The sequence below is a fragment of the Hemicordylus capensis genome, chromosome 13 (assembly GCF_027244095.1).
Source record: "Hemicordylus capensis ecotype Gifberg chromosome 13, rHemCap1.1.pri, whole genome shotgun sequence".
Classification (NCBI taxonomy): domain Eukaryota; kingdom Metazoa; phylum Chordata; class Lepidosauria; order Squamata; family Cordylidae; genus Hemicordylus; species Hemicordylus capensis.
Window position 1 is genome coordinate 9,982,467 of NC_069669.1, and position 19,100 is coordinate 10,001,566.

At 49.1% G+C, this 19,100-nt stretch overlaps 1 protein-coding gene across 5 annotated transcripts in view; it reads left to right on the forward strand.

Annotated features, from left to right (window-relative positions):
- The window catches only part of FBXL16 (F-box and leucine rich repeat protein 16), a 75,223-nt gene that overhangs the window by 42,114 nt on the left and 14,009 nt on the right, over positions 1 to 19,100 (forward strand). For 3 of the 5 annotated variants that reach the window (XM_053276308.1, XM_053276307.1, XM_053276309.1), the window contains 5 exons: positions 600 to 1,321; positions 4,628 to 5,136; positions 9,852 to 9,936; positions 11,112 to 11,175; positions 12,443 to 18,881. In XM_053276308.1, the coding sequence (XP_053132283.1) occupies positions 614 to 1,321; positions 4,628 to 5,136; positions 9,852 to 9,936; positions 11,112 to 11,175; positions 12,443 to 12,591 (1,515 nt within the window). In that variant the 5' untranslated portion in view covers positions 600 to 613 and the 3' untranslated portion in view covers positions 12,592 to 18,881. Of the gene's footprint in view, positions 1 to 599; positions 1,322 to 4,627; positions 5,137 to 9,851; positions 9,937 to 11,111; positions 11,176 to 12,442; positions 18,882 to 19,100 lie in introns of those variants that run through there. The other 2 variants (XM_053276311.1, XM_053276312.1) reach the window with 2 other exon arrangements.

Sequence of the window (19,100 nt, forward strand, 5' to 3'; positions counted from 1 at the left end):
GTGGGCCACCTCCAGCCTCAAAGGCAGGATGGCTCTGAGAACCAGTTGCAGGGGAGTCACAGCAGGAGAGAGGGCATGCCCTCAACTCCTGCCTGTAGGCTTCCAGCGGCATCTGGTGAGCCACTGTGCGAAACAGGATGCTGGACTAGATGGGCCTCCTTGGGCCTGATCCAGCAGGGCTGTTCTTGTGTTCTTACATTCTTATGTTCATGGTTGGGAATGGTGTTAGACTTGGCCTGATCCACAGGATCCTTCTTCTTATCTTATAAAGAGATAAGAATATTCCCAAAGGCGAGAACACTGAAAATAAAACTGTAGACTCAAGACTTTGAGATAAAGCAGGAGTTGTCAAGCTTGGTTCCCCAGATGACGTGGGATTACCACTCCCGGCATCCCCTGCCACAATGGTCAGGCTCTTGGGAATTGTAGTCCAGAAGGTTATTTGGAACTGTAGTTTTGAGGACCCTTGAGAGTTGCAGTCTTGAAGACCATTGGGAGTCGTAGTCCAACAAAATCTGGAGACCCAAGCTTGACAACCCCTGCCTTAGCGGATGCTTCTGTGGTCCCATCTCATATTTCCCTTCTTGGCTTTCTTCCAGAGTGACCTTGGAAGATGTCGAACCAGAGCAACGGTGACACGAAACCCCCATGTTTACCCCGGAATGGACTAGTGAAGATCCCCACCCAGGCCAATGGACTTGGCTCCGCCAGCATCACCAAAGGGACCCCAGCGATGAAAAACCGCTTGTGCCAGCCTTCCTCTGTGCCTGCCATCATCAGCCCAGCCTTAGTGAATCACAGTGACCTGGCCATCACCAGCCTGGCCTCGCCGTTGTCCTTGGCTGCTCTGGCAGGGGTGCCATCTCCTTCCGGAGCTTCTGTGGTGGGACTCAAATCCAGCGAGACGTCCCCCTCCAATGGGGAAGTGCCGTCCCTAGAGGGGCTCTCCAACTCCCCCACCGAGAGGCAGCTGGCGGTGGACGAGAAGATCCTCAACCGCTTGTTTTTGTATTTTTCCGCCTGCGAGAAGTGCGTCCTGGCCCAGGTGTGCAAAGCGTGGAGGAGGGTCTTGTACCAGCCCAAGTTCTGGGTGGGCCTGACGCCGGTGCTGCACGCCAAAGAGCTGTATAACATCCTGCCCGGTGGGGACAAGGAATTTGTCAACCTCCAGGGCTTTGCCGTCAGGGGCTTCGACGGGTTCTGCCTGGTGGGCGTCTCTGACTTGGACATTTGTGAGTTCATTGATAACTACCCCCTGTCCAAGAAAGGGGTGAAGTCCATGAGCCTTAAGAGATCAACCATCACGGACGCAGGCCTGGAGGTAGGTCTACTGCTTCGATGCTGAGAAATGTTGATGCATTCGTTGCAATGCATTTATACTGTATATAGTATGCCCTGTGTGCTCACTTCCGCATGGTCCCCAAGCTCCCCAGCCCCCGCCGGCTCTGTCACGGAGCTGGCAAACATGTGGGCAGCCAATCTGGCCGCCCTGGGCTCCCTCCCCGCTCACCCTTCTAAACCGGGTCTCACTGATCGTGAGACTCGGCTCAGTGATTAAAAAAAACAGAATTATAGGAAATCAGTAATTAAGGACTCCCCCCTCCCACATACACACACACACCGCCCCTGTTCTGAGACTGGATGTAATGGGACACTGTGGTTTATTCAAAAGCTAAAATGAAATTTTTCAATCTCCGTTCCTCCCAGAGGATCAGGAAGGGGAAGCCCCAAAGCCCCAAGCTCACTATAGCTTCTTTTCACAATGCTAAACCCGGCCAAATAACTTTGACCCTCCTGGAATGAAGCGTTCTATCCGAACCAAGCCTTTCTGCCCCCCTCCCACCTGCCCGCCTCTGAAAACATATCTAACTTCTGGAGACCCAGAGGAGTGAAGAGGCAGAAATGTGCAGACTGGGAAGTAGACTCCAACTTCCAGCTCACCAAGTTTTAAAAACACAACCACAACATAGCCACAAAACAAGGAGGCCATTCACACAATCGGAAACTAGAGCTCTTCTCGCGATCACTGAGAAGAACTCCCGGGAGGTCTGCGGGGAGAGGGGGTTACACTTACCATCCTGGCAGACGATCGTCCGTGTTTCCCCGGGTGGCCGTGTTTCCCCATGTGCCTCCATGTGTCGCCCTGCGTCCGGGAGCCCCAATAATGTGCAGTGCATTACTAGGATCCCCTCTCCACCCCCCCCCCCGAGTGTGCCAGCTGTGGCTGCAAGCAGCTGGAGCTGCCACACGATTTAAAAAACGAACTTAAGGCAGAGCTCACTCCCTTAACCTCATTTAACTAGTTGGCTAGTTAGGCGGGTTTGCCAACATGTAGCCACCGGGATCGGGCACAATCACAGTGGTTCACACGAGCATGCAAAACGGGGCTGGTTCTAACCTGGTTTTGCATGCTCATGTGAATAGCCTCACCGAGGCTGTTCTCACGGGCATACAAAATCGGACTAAGGCAGCCTAGGCTGATTTTGTATGCCCGTGAGAACCACGAGGCTCACAGCCAAAGCCGAGTCTCGTGAAAGCGGGTCACCCGCTAAAACAACCCTCCCCTAAGCCCGGGTTAGCGGAGCGAGCGCAACTCACGAGTAGCAGCAACTCACGAGTAGACCCCTGACCAGGAGGCTGAAAAACAGCCTTGGAGGTCTCTCCAGCATGCCCTGCGTGCTCCCGCAGGGCAAGCGTGGCCCCTGATCCCCCCAGCCCCCGCCGGCTTCGTAACAGAGCCGGCAGTCAGAGCATACTGACTGCTCATCTGCAGGGAGAGCGGGCTTAGCCCACTCTCCCTGCAAACCCCATCCAGGCTCTTCTCACAAAGAGGCAGGCAAGGAGGGAGGGACGTGAGCGGCTGGGCCGGGTCTGCCGCAGCCATTAAAGCTGCCACCAGTGGGTGGGTGCCCTTCCCCCTCCCTCCTTTGCTAGAAGAGCTTCATAGTTGGGTGCACACTCCACTCGCTACCTCCCACGCCCTTCCTGCTGCCCTCCACTCCGACTCCTGCTGGCTACTCCTCGCCCGCCCTGTCTTGGTCTCTGCTGCTGCTTCTGAGTTGGATCTGGACAGCAGCAAGGAGAGCAAGTGAGGGGGCCACTCCCACAGGCAGACACGCATGCACCCGAGCCTTGTGGGCCCCCTGACCCTCCGGGCCTGGGGACATTTGTCCCCCCCCCCTTGCCCAATGGGAACTACGCCCATGGGTGGAAAAGGGGGTGATAGGATTGCAAGGCCTCCAGCTTTCAGTGTGTTACCATTCTTTGATTGTCCTGTCCCATCAGGTTGGCAGTGGCCAAATTCACGATTGGGTTTTTAAAGTTTTAAAAAGACAAAAATGGCTATAAAATTTTATCAACGTTGTCAGAGGAATGGGAATGAAAAGGGACAGGACTGTCCTCCAAAGATGATTCCATGGGGAAAGTACAACAATTTGTTACCCTAACCCTGAGCCGAACCCTAACCCTTCGCTTTGTTGCAAAAATGACTGCAGTGTTACCCTACACATTTGGGGACAGGGATAAAGAAGGGATGATCACACACACAAACCTGATTTTCCATCTCAGGGCAGAGGGAGGGGTGGAGATGTTGCCAAAAATCACTATGAGTATTAGTTCCTGTAGATGGTACCGGTGGCCAAAATTTGTGGGCCTGGCTCTTGTGGTAGCAATGATGAATTGCCCCCTTTGCTAAGCAGGGTCTGCCCTGGTTTGCATTTGAATGGGAGACCACATGTGTGAGCACTGGAAGATATTCCTCTTAAGGGATGAGGTTGCTCTGGGAAGAGCCCCTGCCTGCTTGCATGCAGAAGGTTCCAAGTTCCCTTCCTGGCAGCATCTCCCAGACAGAGCTGTGAGAGACTCCTGCCTGCAACCTTGGAGAAGCTGCTGCCAGTCTGCGTCAATAATACTAAGCTAAATGGACTCAGTAAGGCTGTACACATGATCAGTGTGCAGAGCTGAAAGAGGTTCAGCGGGGAGAATGGGCCTGACCCACTCTCCCCGCAGATGATCACTTACCTCACCTTGGCTTTCGCGCTCCCACACCCAGCAGCTCCAGGGCTCAGGTGAAGAGAAGTGCCGCCACACGGCACCCTGACCCACCGGAGCCCCAGTAATGCACCACACGAGTGTGCAGTGCATTCCTGGGATCCCCCCCTTCCCTCTCCAGCCATGGCAGGCACACGACCAAAAAAAAACAAGGTTAGCAGAGTGTTAACCTTGTTTAAGAGGGTGGCTACACAAGTGTGCTTTCCGCTGGGAGCCACCAGGCTTACCCCCATTGGTTCTGGCGAGCTGCAGAAACCAGACTGAGCTCCCTTTGCCCAGTTTCGGCAGCTCATGAGAATAGCTTCAGTGTATGGCAGCTTCCTACGTTCCTCGTGGACTATGGGGAACCTTCTGCATGCCGAGCAGATGTTCTTCCTCTGAGCCCCAGTCCATCCCCTCGAGTTGACAAATGAATTTGCAACAGCACTCCTTTTCTGCCAATGTGGGCATTCCGAACTTCAGAATATTGTTCCGCTTCCTATGACCATTGTAGGCGCTCTCCGAGAATAGCCAAAGCCTGATTTGGCATCGCAAGTGGAGAGATAGCTGCAACAAAACCTCTGTTTCCCCCTCACAGGTGATGCTGGAGCAGATGCAAGGCGTGATGCGGTTGGAACTTTCCGGGTGCAACGATTTCACCGAGGCGGGGCTCTGGTCGAGCCTGAATGCCCGTATCACTTCCTTGAGCGTCAGCGACTGTATCAACGTGGCCGACGACGCCATTGCTGCCATCTCTCAGCTGCTGCCCAACCTGACCGAGCTGAACCTTCAGGCCTACCACGTGACGGACACAGCCCTGGCCTACTTCACCGCCAAGCAGGGCTATACCACTCACACTCTCCGCCTCAACTCCTGCTGGGAAATCACAAACCATGGGGTGGTGAACATGGTTCACAGCCTCCCTAACCTGAGCGTGCTCAGCCTCTCCGGGTGCTCCAAGGTGACCGATGACGGGGTGGAGCTGGTGGCCGAGAACCTCCGTAAACTCCGGAGCCTGGACCTCTCATGGTGCCCTCGGATCACAGACATGGCCCTAGAGTACATCGCTTGTGACCTCCATAAGTTGGAGGAGCTGGTGCTTGATAGGTACGTAGGGAACGGAGACCCCTGGTAATAGCCACGGAGAATGGGATTGATGAGCAGCAGCTGGTCTTGTGGTAGCAAGCATGTATTGTCCCCTTTGCTAAGCAGGGTCTGCCCTGGTCTGCATTTGAATGGGAGACCACATGTGTGAGCACTGGAAGATATTCCCCTTAGGGGATGATGGGGCCACCCTGGGAAGAGCACCTGCCTGCTTGCATGCAGAAGGTTCCCAGTTCCCTCCCTGGCAGCATCTCCAAGATCGGGCTGAGAGAGACTCCTGCCTGCAACCTTGGAAAAGCCGCTGCCTGTCTGTGTCAATACTGAGCTAGATGGAGCAAGCGTCTGACTCAGTGTAAGGCAGCTTCCTATGTTCCTGTGTTGGGATATCAGCGAAAAGGGAAATGGTTGCAGTTAAGGAATTTCGGTGTTGCCTGCTGAGAAAAAAAAATGATTTATTTTTTTTTAGAAAAAAGTGAAAGGGAAAAAAGGGGAGTATAACTTTCCATTTATATTCCACCTCTCCCCACCCAACAAGACAGAATAATTTCTTAGAGAAAGTCCAGACAGCTGAGGGAGGTGTACAGAGCGTGTACAGAGTTTCCTTCGGCCACCCTGTCCTTTGAATAGGGCAGAATGCTTGTCGTGAAATTGACCACGGAGGGAAACACTAGTGGGACGTGTCCTATACATTTCAACTCAGAGGATGACCACTGCACAGCCCGTTAAGTCTCTCTGATCGGAGACTGCCCCCTTGCGTGTCGTCTTAGCACGCACAGGGAGTCTGTCTCAGAGTGGAGGCAGGGCTTGTACCGTGTCATCTTGATTCGTTATTCATCTCTTGATTTGTCTGCTGCTTTCCCCCATATGGTCTCGACTCACGATATCAGTCAAAAACAAGAGGGAACGAGTAGTTCTAAGTAGAGCTAGTGGGACCTACTCTCTGCTTCTTTTAATGTGGTGACTCTTACTTGACCCCCAAGTGCTGTGAATTTGGTTAGTATTGAGCTGTTGACACAAGATTAGCAAAATGGTGCCACCAATACTCTGAATCGGGGCTCCTCCTAAACCATTTTTAACGAGTGTATCCCTTCTGTCACAAACTTTCAATTCAAGATTCATAGAGATTGTGTGTGTGTGTGTGTGTGTGTGTGTGTGTGTGTACACATGCACACATACATAAAGACACATATTCAAATGTTACAGTTAGGAAGACAGGCTACTACAGTCCCTGGTTCACATCCACACTAGCTTACTCTTGAATAAAGTAAAGTGTGCCGTCGAGTCGGTGTCGACTTGGGGCAACCACAGAGCCCTGCGGTTGTCTTTGGTAGAATACAGGAGGGGTTGACCCTTGCCTCCTCCCGCGCAGTATGAGATGACGCCTTTCAGCATCTTCCTGTATTGCTGCTGCCCGATATAGGCGTTTCCCATAGTCTGCGAAACATACCAAAGGGGATTCGAACCTCTGGCTTGCTAGTCAAGTCATTTCCCCACTGTGCCCATTGAAATCAATAGGACAAGTTTACTTGTCTTATTCAGTGCTAATTTTCTGAAGCCCATCAATCAGGCTGAAGGGAGGAGTGTGCTGACACCTTCAGCACATAGCCAGCCAATCAGGGGCAGAGGAGGAGGGTCTTCACCCTCCACCCTCCCCTTCTGCAGTGGAGACATCGCTGAGGAGGTGTCATCTTTAATCCAGCGATCCTCAGATGGGGAACAAATAGCAGTTGCAGTGCGGGGAAGCAGGAGGGTTCTGAGTACTACCTGGGAGCCCTTCACGTACTCCTACAGGCACTAGTACCCCCTCTTGGGAACCCCTGCTCTGAGTGGTTGAATCATCTTGAATCAATATGGCAGACTGGCAAATGAATACCACCACCAGAGCCCCCTAGGAGACCACCCGCATGTGCGGTGGGTCACAAAGGGATGGTGTCTATATTTTAGAACAGGGTTTCTTAACCCTGGGCCTCCAGATGTTGTTGGACCACAACTCCCAGAATCCCCAAACAAAAGCCATTGCCGCTGAGGATTCTGTAGTCCAACAACATCTGAGTTTAAGAAACCCTGCTTTAGAACATAAGAAGAGCCCTGCTGGATCAGGCCGATGGCCTAACTGTAATGACCTGCGTTGGCCGGCTGCCCAGCAGCTCCGAAATCACTCCTTCCAGAGGGGAAGGGGGAGCTGACAGATGCAGTCAGACAGGAACAGAGACGGAGTGTAGTCCAAACGCTGCACAAGGTCAGCACCAGGAATTCCACAGATGTCAGGATCAGGGGGGGACACAAATCGTAGTCAGTCAAAACAAAACAGGTTCAGATTCCAGGGTCAAGGCAGCTCAGGGTCAAGGCTGGTCACCACGGACTTGGTTTCCAGCACAGATCTGGCTTTCAGGCTGCTCTAAATAGGCTGTGCGCTGAGAGTCCTGCCTATCACTGCAGCTGGGCCTTGTCAGGGAGATGCAGCCGGGTCAGAGCTGGAACACCGTTCCTTCTGGCCAGTCTCTCTGACCTGCGGCATTCCTCCCTTTGAGCCTGTACTCTGGCCACATGTTGCTGCCAGGGATCTTGGGCAGGAACCTCGACTTCAGAGGCCTCTGAGGCTTTATCAGGAGGAAGAAGGGAAGGAGTCAGAGGGGCCTGCAAGCCTGCCAGCTCCAGCTCTGCTGAGTCAACTGGAGTTTCAACCTTCTCTCCCTGCTCTGGGTCTTCATCTGAGGAACCCTCCTCCATGACCCCCGTGGGGGTCATCACATCATCTAGCCCAGCATCCTATTGCATATAGTGGCCCACCAGATGCCTCTGAGAAGCCCCCCAGTCAAGATGTGAGGGCATGCCCTCTCTCCTGCCGTTGCTGCCCTGCAACTGGTTCCAAGGGGCATAGTGCATCTGAGGCTGGAGGTGGCCTGTAGCCACCAGACTAGTAGGCATTGATAGATCTGTCCTCCATGAATTTCTCTAAGTCCCTTTTAAAGTCAACCAAGATGGTGAGTAGTCACCCTCTTGAAACAAGATGGTGGCTCAGCAAAAGAAAACAAAAAAACCCAATCAGGTCATCTAGGAGCCCTTCCATTTGCTGTCCATTTGGTCTGTATCAGACTGTTAGCACAGAAATTACAAGGGGGGGGGGATCTCATAAGCTGTATTCACTTCAGAAAGAAGCCAATGACTACAAAGTAAAATGAACCATGGAAGAGACAGCAGCCAACACTTCTCCAGGTCCACTTCCCTTGGGAAACAGACCCAAGGAGGGGTAGTCAGAGCTCTGGGATATTTAAGAGCTCAGCATACCTCTATGACTCCTACCAGAGCAACATCTCGCACAGAGCTGTCCATGGTGCTGCAACTTTGCTGCTGTCCGTGGTGCTGCTCATTTGCCTTCCAGCCTGCATGGACTCTTGTCCGTGAGATGGGACAATCACAGGACATACAGGAGTTTCAAGGAGGCAATTTTCGGTGGGAAAACAGCATAAGAGAAAGGAGCAAAGAAAAACCCTCCCTCTGCACTAAATGGGGAGCTCCACAGCTGCTTTGGGTAAACGTAAAACGCTCTAAATAGGGCAGAGGTGACTCAAGTACAATTAGTCTGGGGAAACAAAGGGGCAGCAAAGAACATTATTAGAGAAGTGGGGATTTTGCAATACATTAAATACTTATAGAGGTAATGTGATTAATGTAATTAAGTAAGAACACAGGAACATAAGGAGAAGCCTTCCACTGAGTCAGACTATTGGTCCATCTAGCTCAATATTTTCTATACAGCACCTTCTTCAAGGTTGCAGGCAGGAGTCTGTCTCAGTCCTATCCTGGAGATGCTGCCAGGGAGGAAATCTGGAACCTTCAGCTTGCAAGTATGCAGATGCTCTTCCCAGAGTGGCCCCTTTCCCTAAGGGGAATATCTTACAGGGCTCACACATGCAGTCTCCCATTCAAATGCAAAGCAGTGTGGACCCTACTTAGCAGAAGGGACAATTCACGCTTGCTACCAAAAGACCTGCTCTCCTTCACTGGATCACTACCTTCCTGCAAAAATTAAAAATAAGAAAGTATACATATACAAGTAATTACAGTAATTAATGTGTCTACTATATCCCTGGCTCCACTGACGTTTGTAGCTTGTTCTGGGGTAGAGGAGTGAGTTAATTGGGCTCCTTTAAACAATGGAGACTTTTAAAAATGATTAATTTAAGCTTATAGGGCCATAGAATGCCATGACTGTATTGTCTGACACCTTGCGGTACAGTTCTGGTAGATGAGGAAGCTGGTCTTGTGGTAGCAAGCATGACTCATCCCCTTTGCTAAGCAGGGTCCTCCCTGATTTTCATTTGAATGGGAGACTACATGGGTGAGCACAGTAAAAGATTCCCCACAGGGGATGGGGTCGCTCTGGGAAGAACACCTGCCTGCTTACATGCAGAAGGTTCCAGGTTCCTTCCCTGGCATCTCTGAGATAGGGCTGGGAGAGACTCCTGCCTGCAGCCTTGGAGAAGCCACTGCCAATCTGTGTAGACAATACTAAGCTAGATGGGCTGATGGTCGGACTCAGTGTAAGGGAGCCTCCTATTTGGGGGGCGGTGCCTGCTATCCCTTGCTACCCCTTCGAGTCATCCCTAAAACATGCAGACCACACACCTTGCTTGTCCTTAAGGTTCCCCATGTCCCCTTCCTGCTCTTGCTCATATCTTTCCCCTTACAGCTCTGATGTTCCACCTCTCCCACAGGTGCGTACGGATCACAGATACCGGACTCAGTTACCTGTCCACCATGTCATCCCTTAGAAACCTATACCTCCGCTGGTGCTGCCAGGTAGGTCCTGGAGTGAAGGCAAGATGAAGAAAGCTCCTGAGATCCTCCACCACGAAGAGACTGTGAAAGGACCGAGGAAGGGTGGGTGGGTTCCTAGGGTGTCTCACCAGGGAGGATGACCACACCTGTGGTTGCTTCCACACAATGGTAACTTCTCTTAGTGCTGCTGCAACATAAATCTCCCACCATCGGCTGGAAGCGCAGTTCTAACTGAGATTTGGCACAGCCAGTAATATACAAGAGACCCTCGTTATTCACGAGTTCTCCATTGGCAGATATGTATATTAATAGTCAGGTCATAGGGACCCAGTTTCTTTATTCATGGGGTGAAAATAGGGCTATTTTCACCTATCCATGCTTCCCAAGTGGCCAGGAATGGCTTCTGGTGTCGTTTCCTGCCGCCATTTTGTAGTGGAGAGCCATTTTGTGGCTTTCTGCACCCCCCCCAAAAAAAGAATGAAAATTGGAGGATTTGGGAGTTTGGGGGGCATATCTGGAGAGTTGGAGAGCAAAGTACTATGCTTATTTCTGCTCTCCCCCCACCTCCACTTTTCCTTATGATTTTCAGCACACTGCTTAGGAACCTAACCCGTACAATCTCCATAGAGTTAAGGTCTCTATTTGCAGTTTCGTTGTCCACCGAAGTAGGCGGGAACGGAACCCCCGCGGATAAGGAGGGCCTCCTCTAATGTTAACACCCCACGCCCTCTGTTCTCGTGGCAGAGTCAAAAGTGAGTGATTGCCCTGCAGGGTTGAACCTAAGAATGCTTACTCCGACATAAATCCCATTCAGTGCAATGGGATTTACTCCCTGGAAGGTACATACATCGGATCGGTGCCTTTTCACGGCTGCAATGAAGAACCAGCCAGCCCTCACTTTTATTGCTCATGGTCCTGAGCTCAGCTTCAACGTAATGTGGGGGTGGGATTGTGCCCAGTTCCTAATAATATTTATTTGGGTGATTGCTTGCAGCTGCAGAGAAGAAAGGGGGTGGTGATGATGTTGGTTCAGTCACTACTGCCCCCCACATACACACACAAATCGGCTCTATGTTTCTCTCACTGCTGGGAGGGCCCTATAAGAGAGACAGAGCCCTTTCTTCAGAGATCTAGGAGGAAAGCCATAGGAAGGGCTACATTTCCTAGCACTTCTTCCATCTTTTCTTCTGTTTCAGGTTCAGGATTTTGGCCTGAAGCACCTTCTGGGCATGAGAAGTTTACGCCTCTTGTCTCTTGCTGGTGAGAGCCAAACTCGGGGAAAGTTTCTCCTGCAGTGGGGTGGTGGGTCTCAGTGAGAAGCAAACCTTCATAAGGGTGCCCAAGCCATTATGATGATGGGGACAGAAAAGTGGGGGGTCAACCCACTTTAACCCCCAGACTCATAGGCCAAACCGATTGACATTAAAGTTGTGCATATACCACTCACTGAGGTCATTCACACAATCAAAAATGGTGTTCTGCCTGGGTTTGGGGGCTGTGTGTGCTCCCAATTTTTGGTTGTGTGGAATCAAGGTTAGAAGAAAACCTGTGTAGAAGTGATTGTGTGGGAGCAAAACTGCAGGAAAAACTGGGTAGCTTTTCTTCCTGCCTTGCTTCTACCCGTGGCTAATCACTTCAGCCGCAGTTCTCGCACGTGGCTAAAATTGGGCTGAGCTTCCCTAGCCCGATTTTAGTGCACACGAGAATAGCCTTTTTGATTGTGTGAATGGCCTCACTGTGTCATGATGTTTTTTAATACCGTGTTTACCCAAATCTAAGATGAGTTCCCCCAACCCCAGTTCTTTCCAGTGAAATATAGGGAGGTTGTCTTAGATCCAGAGTCCTCCAAACAAATTGGGGTAAATTTAATCTTCGTCCTTTAAGGCATCGTATTATATTCAACTACTGTTCAGGCAAATGTGGTACTAAAAAGCAACCAAATTAGGACCTGGCTGAAATAAAATTAATGGACCCTCCTAGACCAGAATCAAGATATCTACAAAAATATACTGCATTTATAAAATGTGTATTCAAGGCATTGCTTAGAGAAGCAACTAATGTCACATTAAAACATCCCAGAAAAATATCTAGAAATATCAAAAATAATCAAACATTCAGTTAGGTTGTATTCTCACAATCACAGAGATCCTGGAGTTAACTAGGATTGCGGAGCCCCACAGAGCTGGTTGTGAGAACCCAGATTAATTCTAAATTATAATATCTAACTCCAAAGAATAAGAATATAAATGTGTGTTTTTAAAGATAAAAATCAAAACTTCTGCATAAATTGGCTTAAAACTCAATTACGATCGTTTATTTAAAAAGTCATAAAACATTAAAAAGCCTCATACATATGCCAATTAAGTATGGTAAAATTTAATTTAGGATTATATTTAAATTTAAATTTAATTTAGGATTATATTAGTTTTTCCTGATCTTCTGAATTATTTTGCATGTGTGGTTGGGGTCTGTCTCTATTCGCTCTTCTTCCTTTCTCACTGGGTGCTTCCCGATGTTGGTTTTGCAGGCTGCCCACTTCTAACCACCACTGGACTGTCAGGCTTGGTGCAGCTTCAAGATCTAGAAGAGCTTGAGTTGACTAATTGTCCCGGGGCCACTCCAGAGCTCTTCAAGTATTTCTCTCAGCACCTGCCACGATGCATGGTGATCGAGTAAGCCGCTCCCTGGAAGAATCTGACCCACTTCTGGAGCTGTGTCCTCCAATCCCAACCCAGCACTGACCAACCAATCAGAGTCATGGTTTTATTTATTCATTGCGTATACATATTTTGTTTTTCTTTTCCGGGAGAGATGCTGTGACTTAGACCACACTCCGACACGGGCGACGCCATGTGTAATGAGTAACAGACCAAGTGTTTGGTCATCTGAAGGAGAACCCATGGAGAACTTTTGCAGGTGTGTCTTCATCTCCATGGCACAGACAACGTGAAAGAATCCCGCCTCGCGTTTGTTAATCCCCATGACTCTTATCATCTTCCGTCTTCCTTGTAGTGATCTGTCCCGAAATCTTCATTTTTTATTTTTTATTTTGGAAAAAAATAATTAAAAAACGCAAAAAACGAAAGCCAAAAGAAAATGGAAATGAGCAAGAAACCGCAATGGCAGATGGGGAAATTGGTAGGGCTCGCCACTGTTCAGTGCTGGATCAAAGTGGTTTCCGTCCAGGCGTTGGTACGTCGTGGCGGGCAGATGTTTGCCTGTTCTCCCACCCAGTCTGGATGGGTTGTGGGGCAAGAATAAGGGGCAAACCCTCTTGAAGGCCTTCCCAGGCATGGATTCGGGATGGTCGGGCCTGGAGTTGAAATGGTAAGCGTCGTTCATGGTCGATACGGGAAGCCGAAGAGGAGTACCTTCCTGAGAGATGGGAGATTTGGAGGAATCAGGATGGGGCATCTGCCGATGCATGCTGGATTCGCCTCTGAATTCCAAGAATGGGACGCTGCAGTGGAGTGTTTATTAAAGGAGAAAAAAAAATATAAGAATAAGCAAACCGGCCAATGCTGTGAAAGAAAACCTTGGAGTTTGTGCCTGGGACTCTTTGGAGGTCAGGATCATGGGTGCTCTGGAAGCTGATGTCTGACGGTCGTTTGTCTCCTTCCGAAGAGCAGAACCCAGGAAACGGATTGAATGAACTCGCTTGAACAACTCCGCTGACCCGGAGGTCACGCGGAATGTGGCGGAGAACAATCCGCCTCCCTTTGGTTTTTCTTTTCTTTTCCTATTTTTAAACGATTCTTCATATTATTTTGCTAACGAATGAGACGGGGTTCCCCTCCCCTTCTCCCTTTGGAACCGCCCGCAGCCTACGCATGCTAGCTTGCTTCCGTCTTGTGGTAAGGTACTCTGGATTCTGCTTTGCCTGGGCAGGACTGCGGGTGGCAGTCTTTGCCCCAGCTTGGCTTGTCTGTTCCAGTGTAAAAGCTTTTCTCGTGTAAAGCTTTGTACGCCATCCATGTTCCATTGACTGGGACGCAGGTTCCATCCACGTATTCCGCTCCTGCCCGGGTGAGATGGAGACATCTCCTTCCTTGCACCTCTCTCCCTCCTCCTCCGCACATGCCAATCACAAATATACCACCCCATTCTGACTGTACGGCACCCTCCCGACTGAAGGGGGCGCTGCAGAGTATATTGCCCAACCCTCTCCAAAGCCAAGGATGCCATTGGCCAGTTATCAATGGTGATGCCCTTTGGCTCTTAACATGTCACTTTGGCTTAGTCACTTTTAGAAGGCCCCCCGCAGTCCCTAGGGTGCTGGAAGACACTGATCACACAACCCAGTATTCCAGCACTCCCCCCAACAAGCTCCCACAAAGATCCACTCTAGGACAGAGCAAATAGCAACAGGATCTGGGTGAGCACGACCCCTTGAAGCAGCTGGGGTTTGCTCTCTCCTGGTGCTGAAATTTCGCAGGGGTGGCGAGATCGTTCACGCCACTGCCGGTGTCCTTTCGGTGAGCAGTGCCTGTGTGCCATCACCACTTGCTGTAGTGCCTGTACATTTTTGCTCAATGCGCTGCTTTGAAAGAGAGGAAAGGAAGCGCGGGCCTACTTCCGCCCCCTGCAGCAGTTTCAGTAAGTGCGCATCACGTGCTCTGTCTCTTGCGCAGAGAAACCAGGATGTCCCCAAAGGTGCCTGCCTTTGCCATCTCAATGAAGACCTTGGGCGCTGGGTACTTCCGCCCCTCCAGAAGTGACAGAGATGCCACTTCCTGTTCCGTCGGATGTGACAGTTCCATATATACAAGCTACCGAAGGGCAATTCCAAGGGTAACGGAATCAGGCATATTTCCACTTTCCCCAGGACTGTAGCCAGAAGCACATGTTCAAGTTGCCATTCTATATACCCATTGGCAAAAGAATATCTCCTGCTATAAGGCCATTGTTTTACAAAAATTGTAAATGTTATAGATAATGTCTGAAACATGCAAAATACAGTGGTAACAGAATCAGAAGCAATGGCCAAAGATTCTGATTCCGTTGCTGACACAAAACATGTTGGTAATGGAATCAGAATCTTTGGACATTGTTTCTGATTCTGTTACTGCTGTTTGGACATTGTTTCTGATTCTGTTACTTGCACATTTCGAGCACTATCTATAATATTTTACAATATTACGATTACAAAAAAATATATTATTAAATCTCAGGTGTTGTTCTTGTTTTGTACACTGCCCTGAGTGTGGATTGGGCGGTATATTAAATCTTTAAATAAATAAATAAATAAATAAATAAATATTTGGGGGGTGAAAATGCAGCTGTATACTAGGAGATGTTTTCTTGCCCATGGGTATATATAATATCAACTTGAACATTTGCTTATGGCTACAGTCATTGAAAAAGTGGCAACATGCCTGATTCCGTTACCCTTGGAATTGCCCAGAAGTCACGAAGCAAAAGGAGTCATGGTCTAGGTACGCTGACTTCTGTAGAACTGGGCGATCAGGGTGGATCTTTCCAAGCTGGCGCAAACTACATGGCTGCCCAAGATGAATTAATTTTGATGCCTCTCTGGGCATCCTGTTGTATAGAGCACTGGCAACTCTCTGATCTCCTCAAGTTTTCCTGACTGCAGCACCATTCCCTTGTCCCTCACAGTGAGCAGAGGGAGGGGACATTTCTAATGTAAGGAAGTGAATGCCATAGATTTCCATGTTCAGAATGAGGGGGAGGGGCTTGCCATGGTCCCCACCTGTTAGCCCAACGTTCTGAGTGGGGATGAGGACTCTGTTCCTCCATAGCCGAGTTTCTCAATGAGCTGGGAGCACCTCAGACCTTCCTGCCCATTGCAGCTGCCAGGATTGCCTATTGCAGGGGTTCTCAAGCTTGGGTCCTTGGGTGGGGTTGGACTACAACTCCCATCATCCCCTGTCATGTGGCAGGGGATGATGGGAGTTGTAGTCCAACAACATCTGGGGACTCAAGCTTGAGAACCCCTTGGCCAGCTGGTTAGGGCTGGCCCTGGATATTTGATGGCGCCCTGTGCATTTTTCAATGCAGGGGTGTTTTGTGGCCTTCTCATATTTTGTTAATTAAAAGAGGGGGGGATCCAATATGCCTCCAAATTCCACATCTTGTTAAAAAGAAAAAAGAAAAAAAAGAATTTGTAATGCTGGAGATGCGGCCTCTGATTCTTAAGCCAGTCTTGCAGTAGCGAGCAGGTATTGTCCCCTTTGCCAAGCAGGGTTTGTCCTGGTTTGCATTTGGATGGGTGACTACATGTGAGCACTGTCAGCTGTTACGATCTTCCCCTTAGGGCAGGGATCCTCAACATTGGGCCCCCAGATGTTCTTGGACTTCAACTCCCATAATCCCCAGCCAAAGGCCACTGGGCCTGGGGATTATGGGAGTTGAAGTCCAAGAACATCTGGGGGCCCAACGTTGAGGATCCCTGCCTTAGGGGATGGGGCCATGGCTCAGTGGCAGAGCATCTGCTTGGCATGCAGAAGGTCCCAGGTTCAATCCCTGGCTGGCAGCATCTCCAGGTAGGGCTGGGGAAGACTCCTGCCTGAAACCTTGGGAACGCCACTGCCAATCTGTGTAGACAACACTGAGCTAGCTGGACCAATAATCTGACTCAGTACAAGGCAGCTTCCTAGGTTTCTATCACTCTTTCCAGCCGCTAAGCCATAATCTCCCCACCCAATACCAGCAGAATGACCACAGGCACTGTCCTCTTGAGTCTTCCCAGCATCATCACCCCGCCCCTCTACCTGGAGCTGAACTTGAACCCAGGGCTCCGCTCCAGAATTAGTAGTGTATAAGTATTGGTATCATTTGCTAAAGAATGACAAACTCCCATCCACCGCTAATTATCTTTTAAAAACCATCTAGAAAAAAGAACAGATGCTGTGTGTACACACACAGACACAGACACAGACACACACACACACACACACACTATTTATTTTTATTATTAATATGACTTTGGCTGCATTCACACAATCACAGTGATCCTGGTTAAAGAGTTAACCAGGGTCGCTGAGCCTTACAGAGCTATTGTACACATACCTCTTGCCTGTGGGTTCCCCAGAGGCATCTGGAGGGCCGCTGTGCGGAACAGGATGCTGGACTAGATGGGCCTCCTTGGGCCTGATCCAGCAGGGCTGTCCTTATGTTCTTATTGTGAACCCCGGATTTCCAGCAACCCCCATCAAACCGCCATAGTTGATCCGTATTTAACCAGAATTCAATCCTGGTTGTCTCCCTTGGTTAAATGCTGGTTAACCGGAGCGGTTTAACCAGGGTTGCCCTGAAACTTTGGGTTCACATAATCAGTGCCACTGGGCTCACTAATCCCAATTAACTCTTTAACTGGAACCACTGTGATTGTGTTAACATATTTATGTTATAAAAATAAAATAAAGTTATATAATAAGTAATCTATAACAAGTAACTTTTTCAGAGTGAGACACATTTATCCTTTCTAAACTGCTGATAGCATAGCCCATATATCAAAATGAGTTTGCTGGAATCCAGCAAATGTATGCCAATAAGTTGAGAAAAAGGCTCTCATTGAGTCCTGGAAATTATTTATTCCAGCTTGGCTGGAATAGGATTTAGGCAGGGCTGCACAACTTCAGTCCTCCAGCTCCTGTTGGACTACAACTCCCATCATCCCCAGCCACAGTGGTCAATAGTCAAGGACAATGGGAGTTGTAGTCCAACAAGAACTGGAGGGCCAAAGTTGTGTAGTCTTGATTTAGAGGAATGCTACATTCTCTCAAATTCTTTTTGCACTTAAATTACATTATACAGAAACAAAAAACCTTAATACATCTTTCACATGATCATCTAGGGGTGATTTGGGATAGGAAAGAGCCCCTACCTTGATCCCCACAGATTAGCAGAGCCTCTCTTGGGCTCTGGACACTCATCCCACAGATGACCAAGACAGCTGAGTGTTCTGATATGGAATAACAGAGCTGTCTCCTCCAAGGATATCCTAGCATGCATTGCACACACAGTAGACAGGCAGCCCTCAGTCCAGCACCAGCTCTGATTGGCCTCTCTAGCCACAGAACTCTATGATAAAGTGGCTTCCGGCTGTCTGGGAACAGTCTTCAGCAGAAATCTCTGCACACAAGTGGTGAACCAAGATACGAAGACTTCCCTTTCCCTCCAACCTCGGTAAAGACCTGGGTAGAGAAGTTAGGCTACCGTGATCTGGGACGGGCTTGTTCAGAGGCAGTCCAGCGAGTTCTTATGATCAGAAATAGCTGGGTTTACTGCCTCCAACTCCCTTCTGCTGATTGGGTATATGACCTCACCATTCCATGACACAACATAAATTACTATAACATGGTAATTGTGCTCAGATAAACCCATACTGAGGTCATTCACACAATCAAAAATTGTGTTCTACCCGGGTGTGGGAGCTGTGTATGCTCCCAATTCCTCGTTGCACTTGCTTCCACCCAATCACTTCTTCTACCCAGGTTTTCCTCCCACCTTGCTTCCACACTACTGAAACTTGGGAGCACACACAGCTCCCACACCCACAGTTTTTTGGCTGTGTGAATGACCTCGCTCGGTAAAAGAGGAAAACATGTTAACAGTCTTGGTGGCGCAATTAACAATACAGAACAAAAGGAGACCAATAAAATCAAAACAACCACAAGAACAGATTGTCTTGGTTTCTCACAGACAATTTGTTTAATAATTTTTGGCACTCACCATACTTCCCTGAGCTATTCATCAATCAAGAAGATCCATGGACCTTGCCAGGATTGGGCTAGAATTCATTTTGCGGCCATAATTAATTTTATTACTAATCCTTTTAAATGTCTTTGAAAACCACCATTCAGGTAACCTCGGAGGAGGATGTGGCAACTGTGCTGAACTGGGGACTAATCATATTTGTTCCATTATATTGAGAACTGCAAGTGAAAACATTTTTAACCATAAGACACAACCCTAACATGTGATTAAAGGCTTTCAATATACCCTGCTTATTTCTTATGACATTGCTAGCTAAATTCCGTACTATCGTCCATATATAGATTATCCCAGATTTTTACCCAGGTTTTTGTGGGTGTACATTTTCAGTACAAAAATGAGAGTTTCAGGGGGCCCCAAATGTTCTCAGAAAGACTCTCTCCAAAATCTTAGCCTTTCCCTACCATTCCTGTACTTTTCATTCCTGTTCACTATTTCTTCTGGCA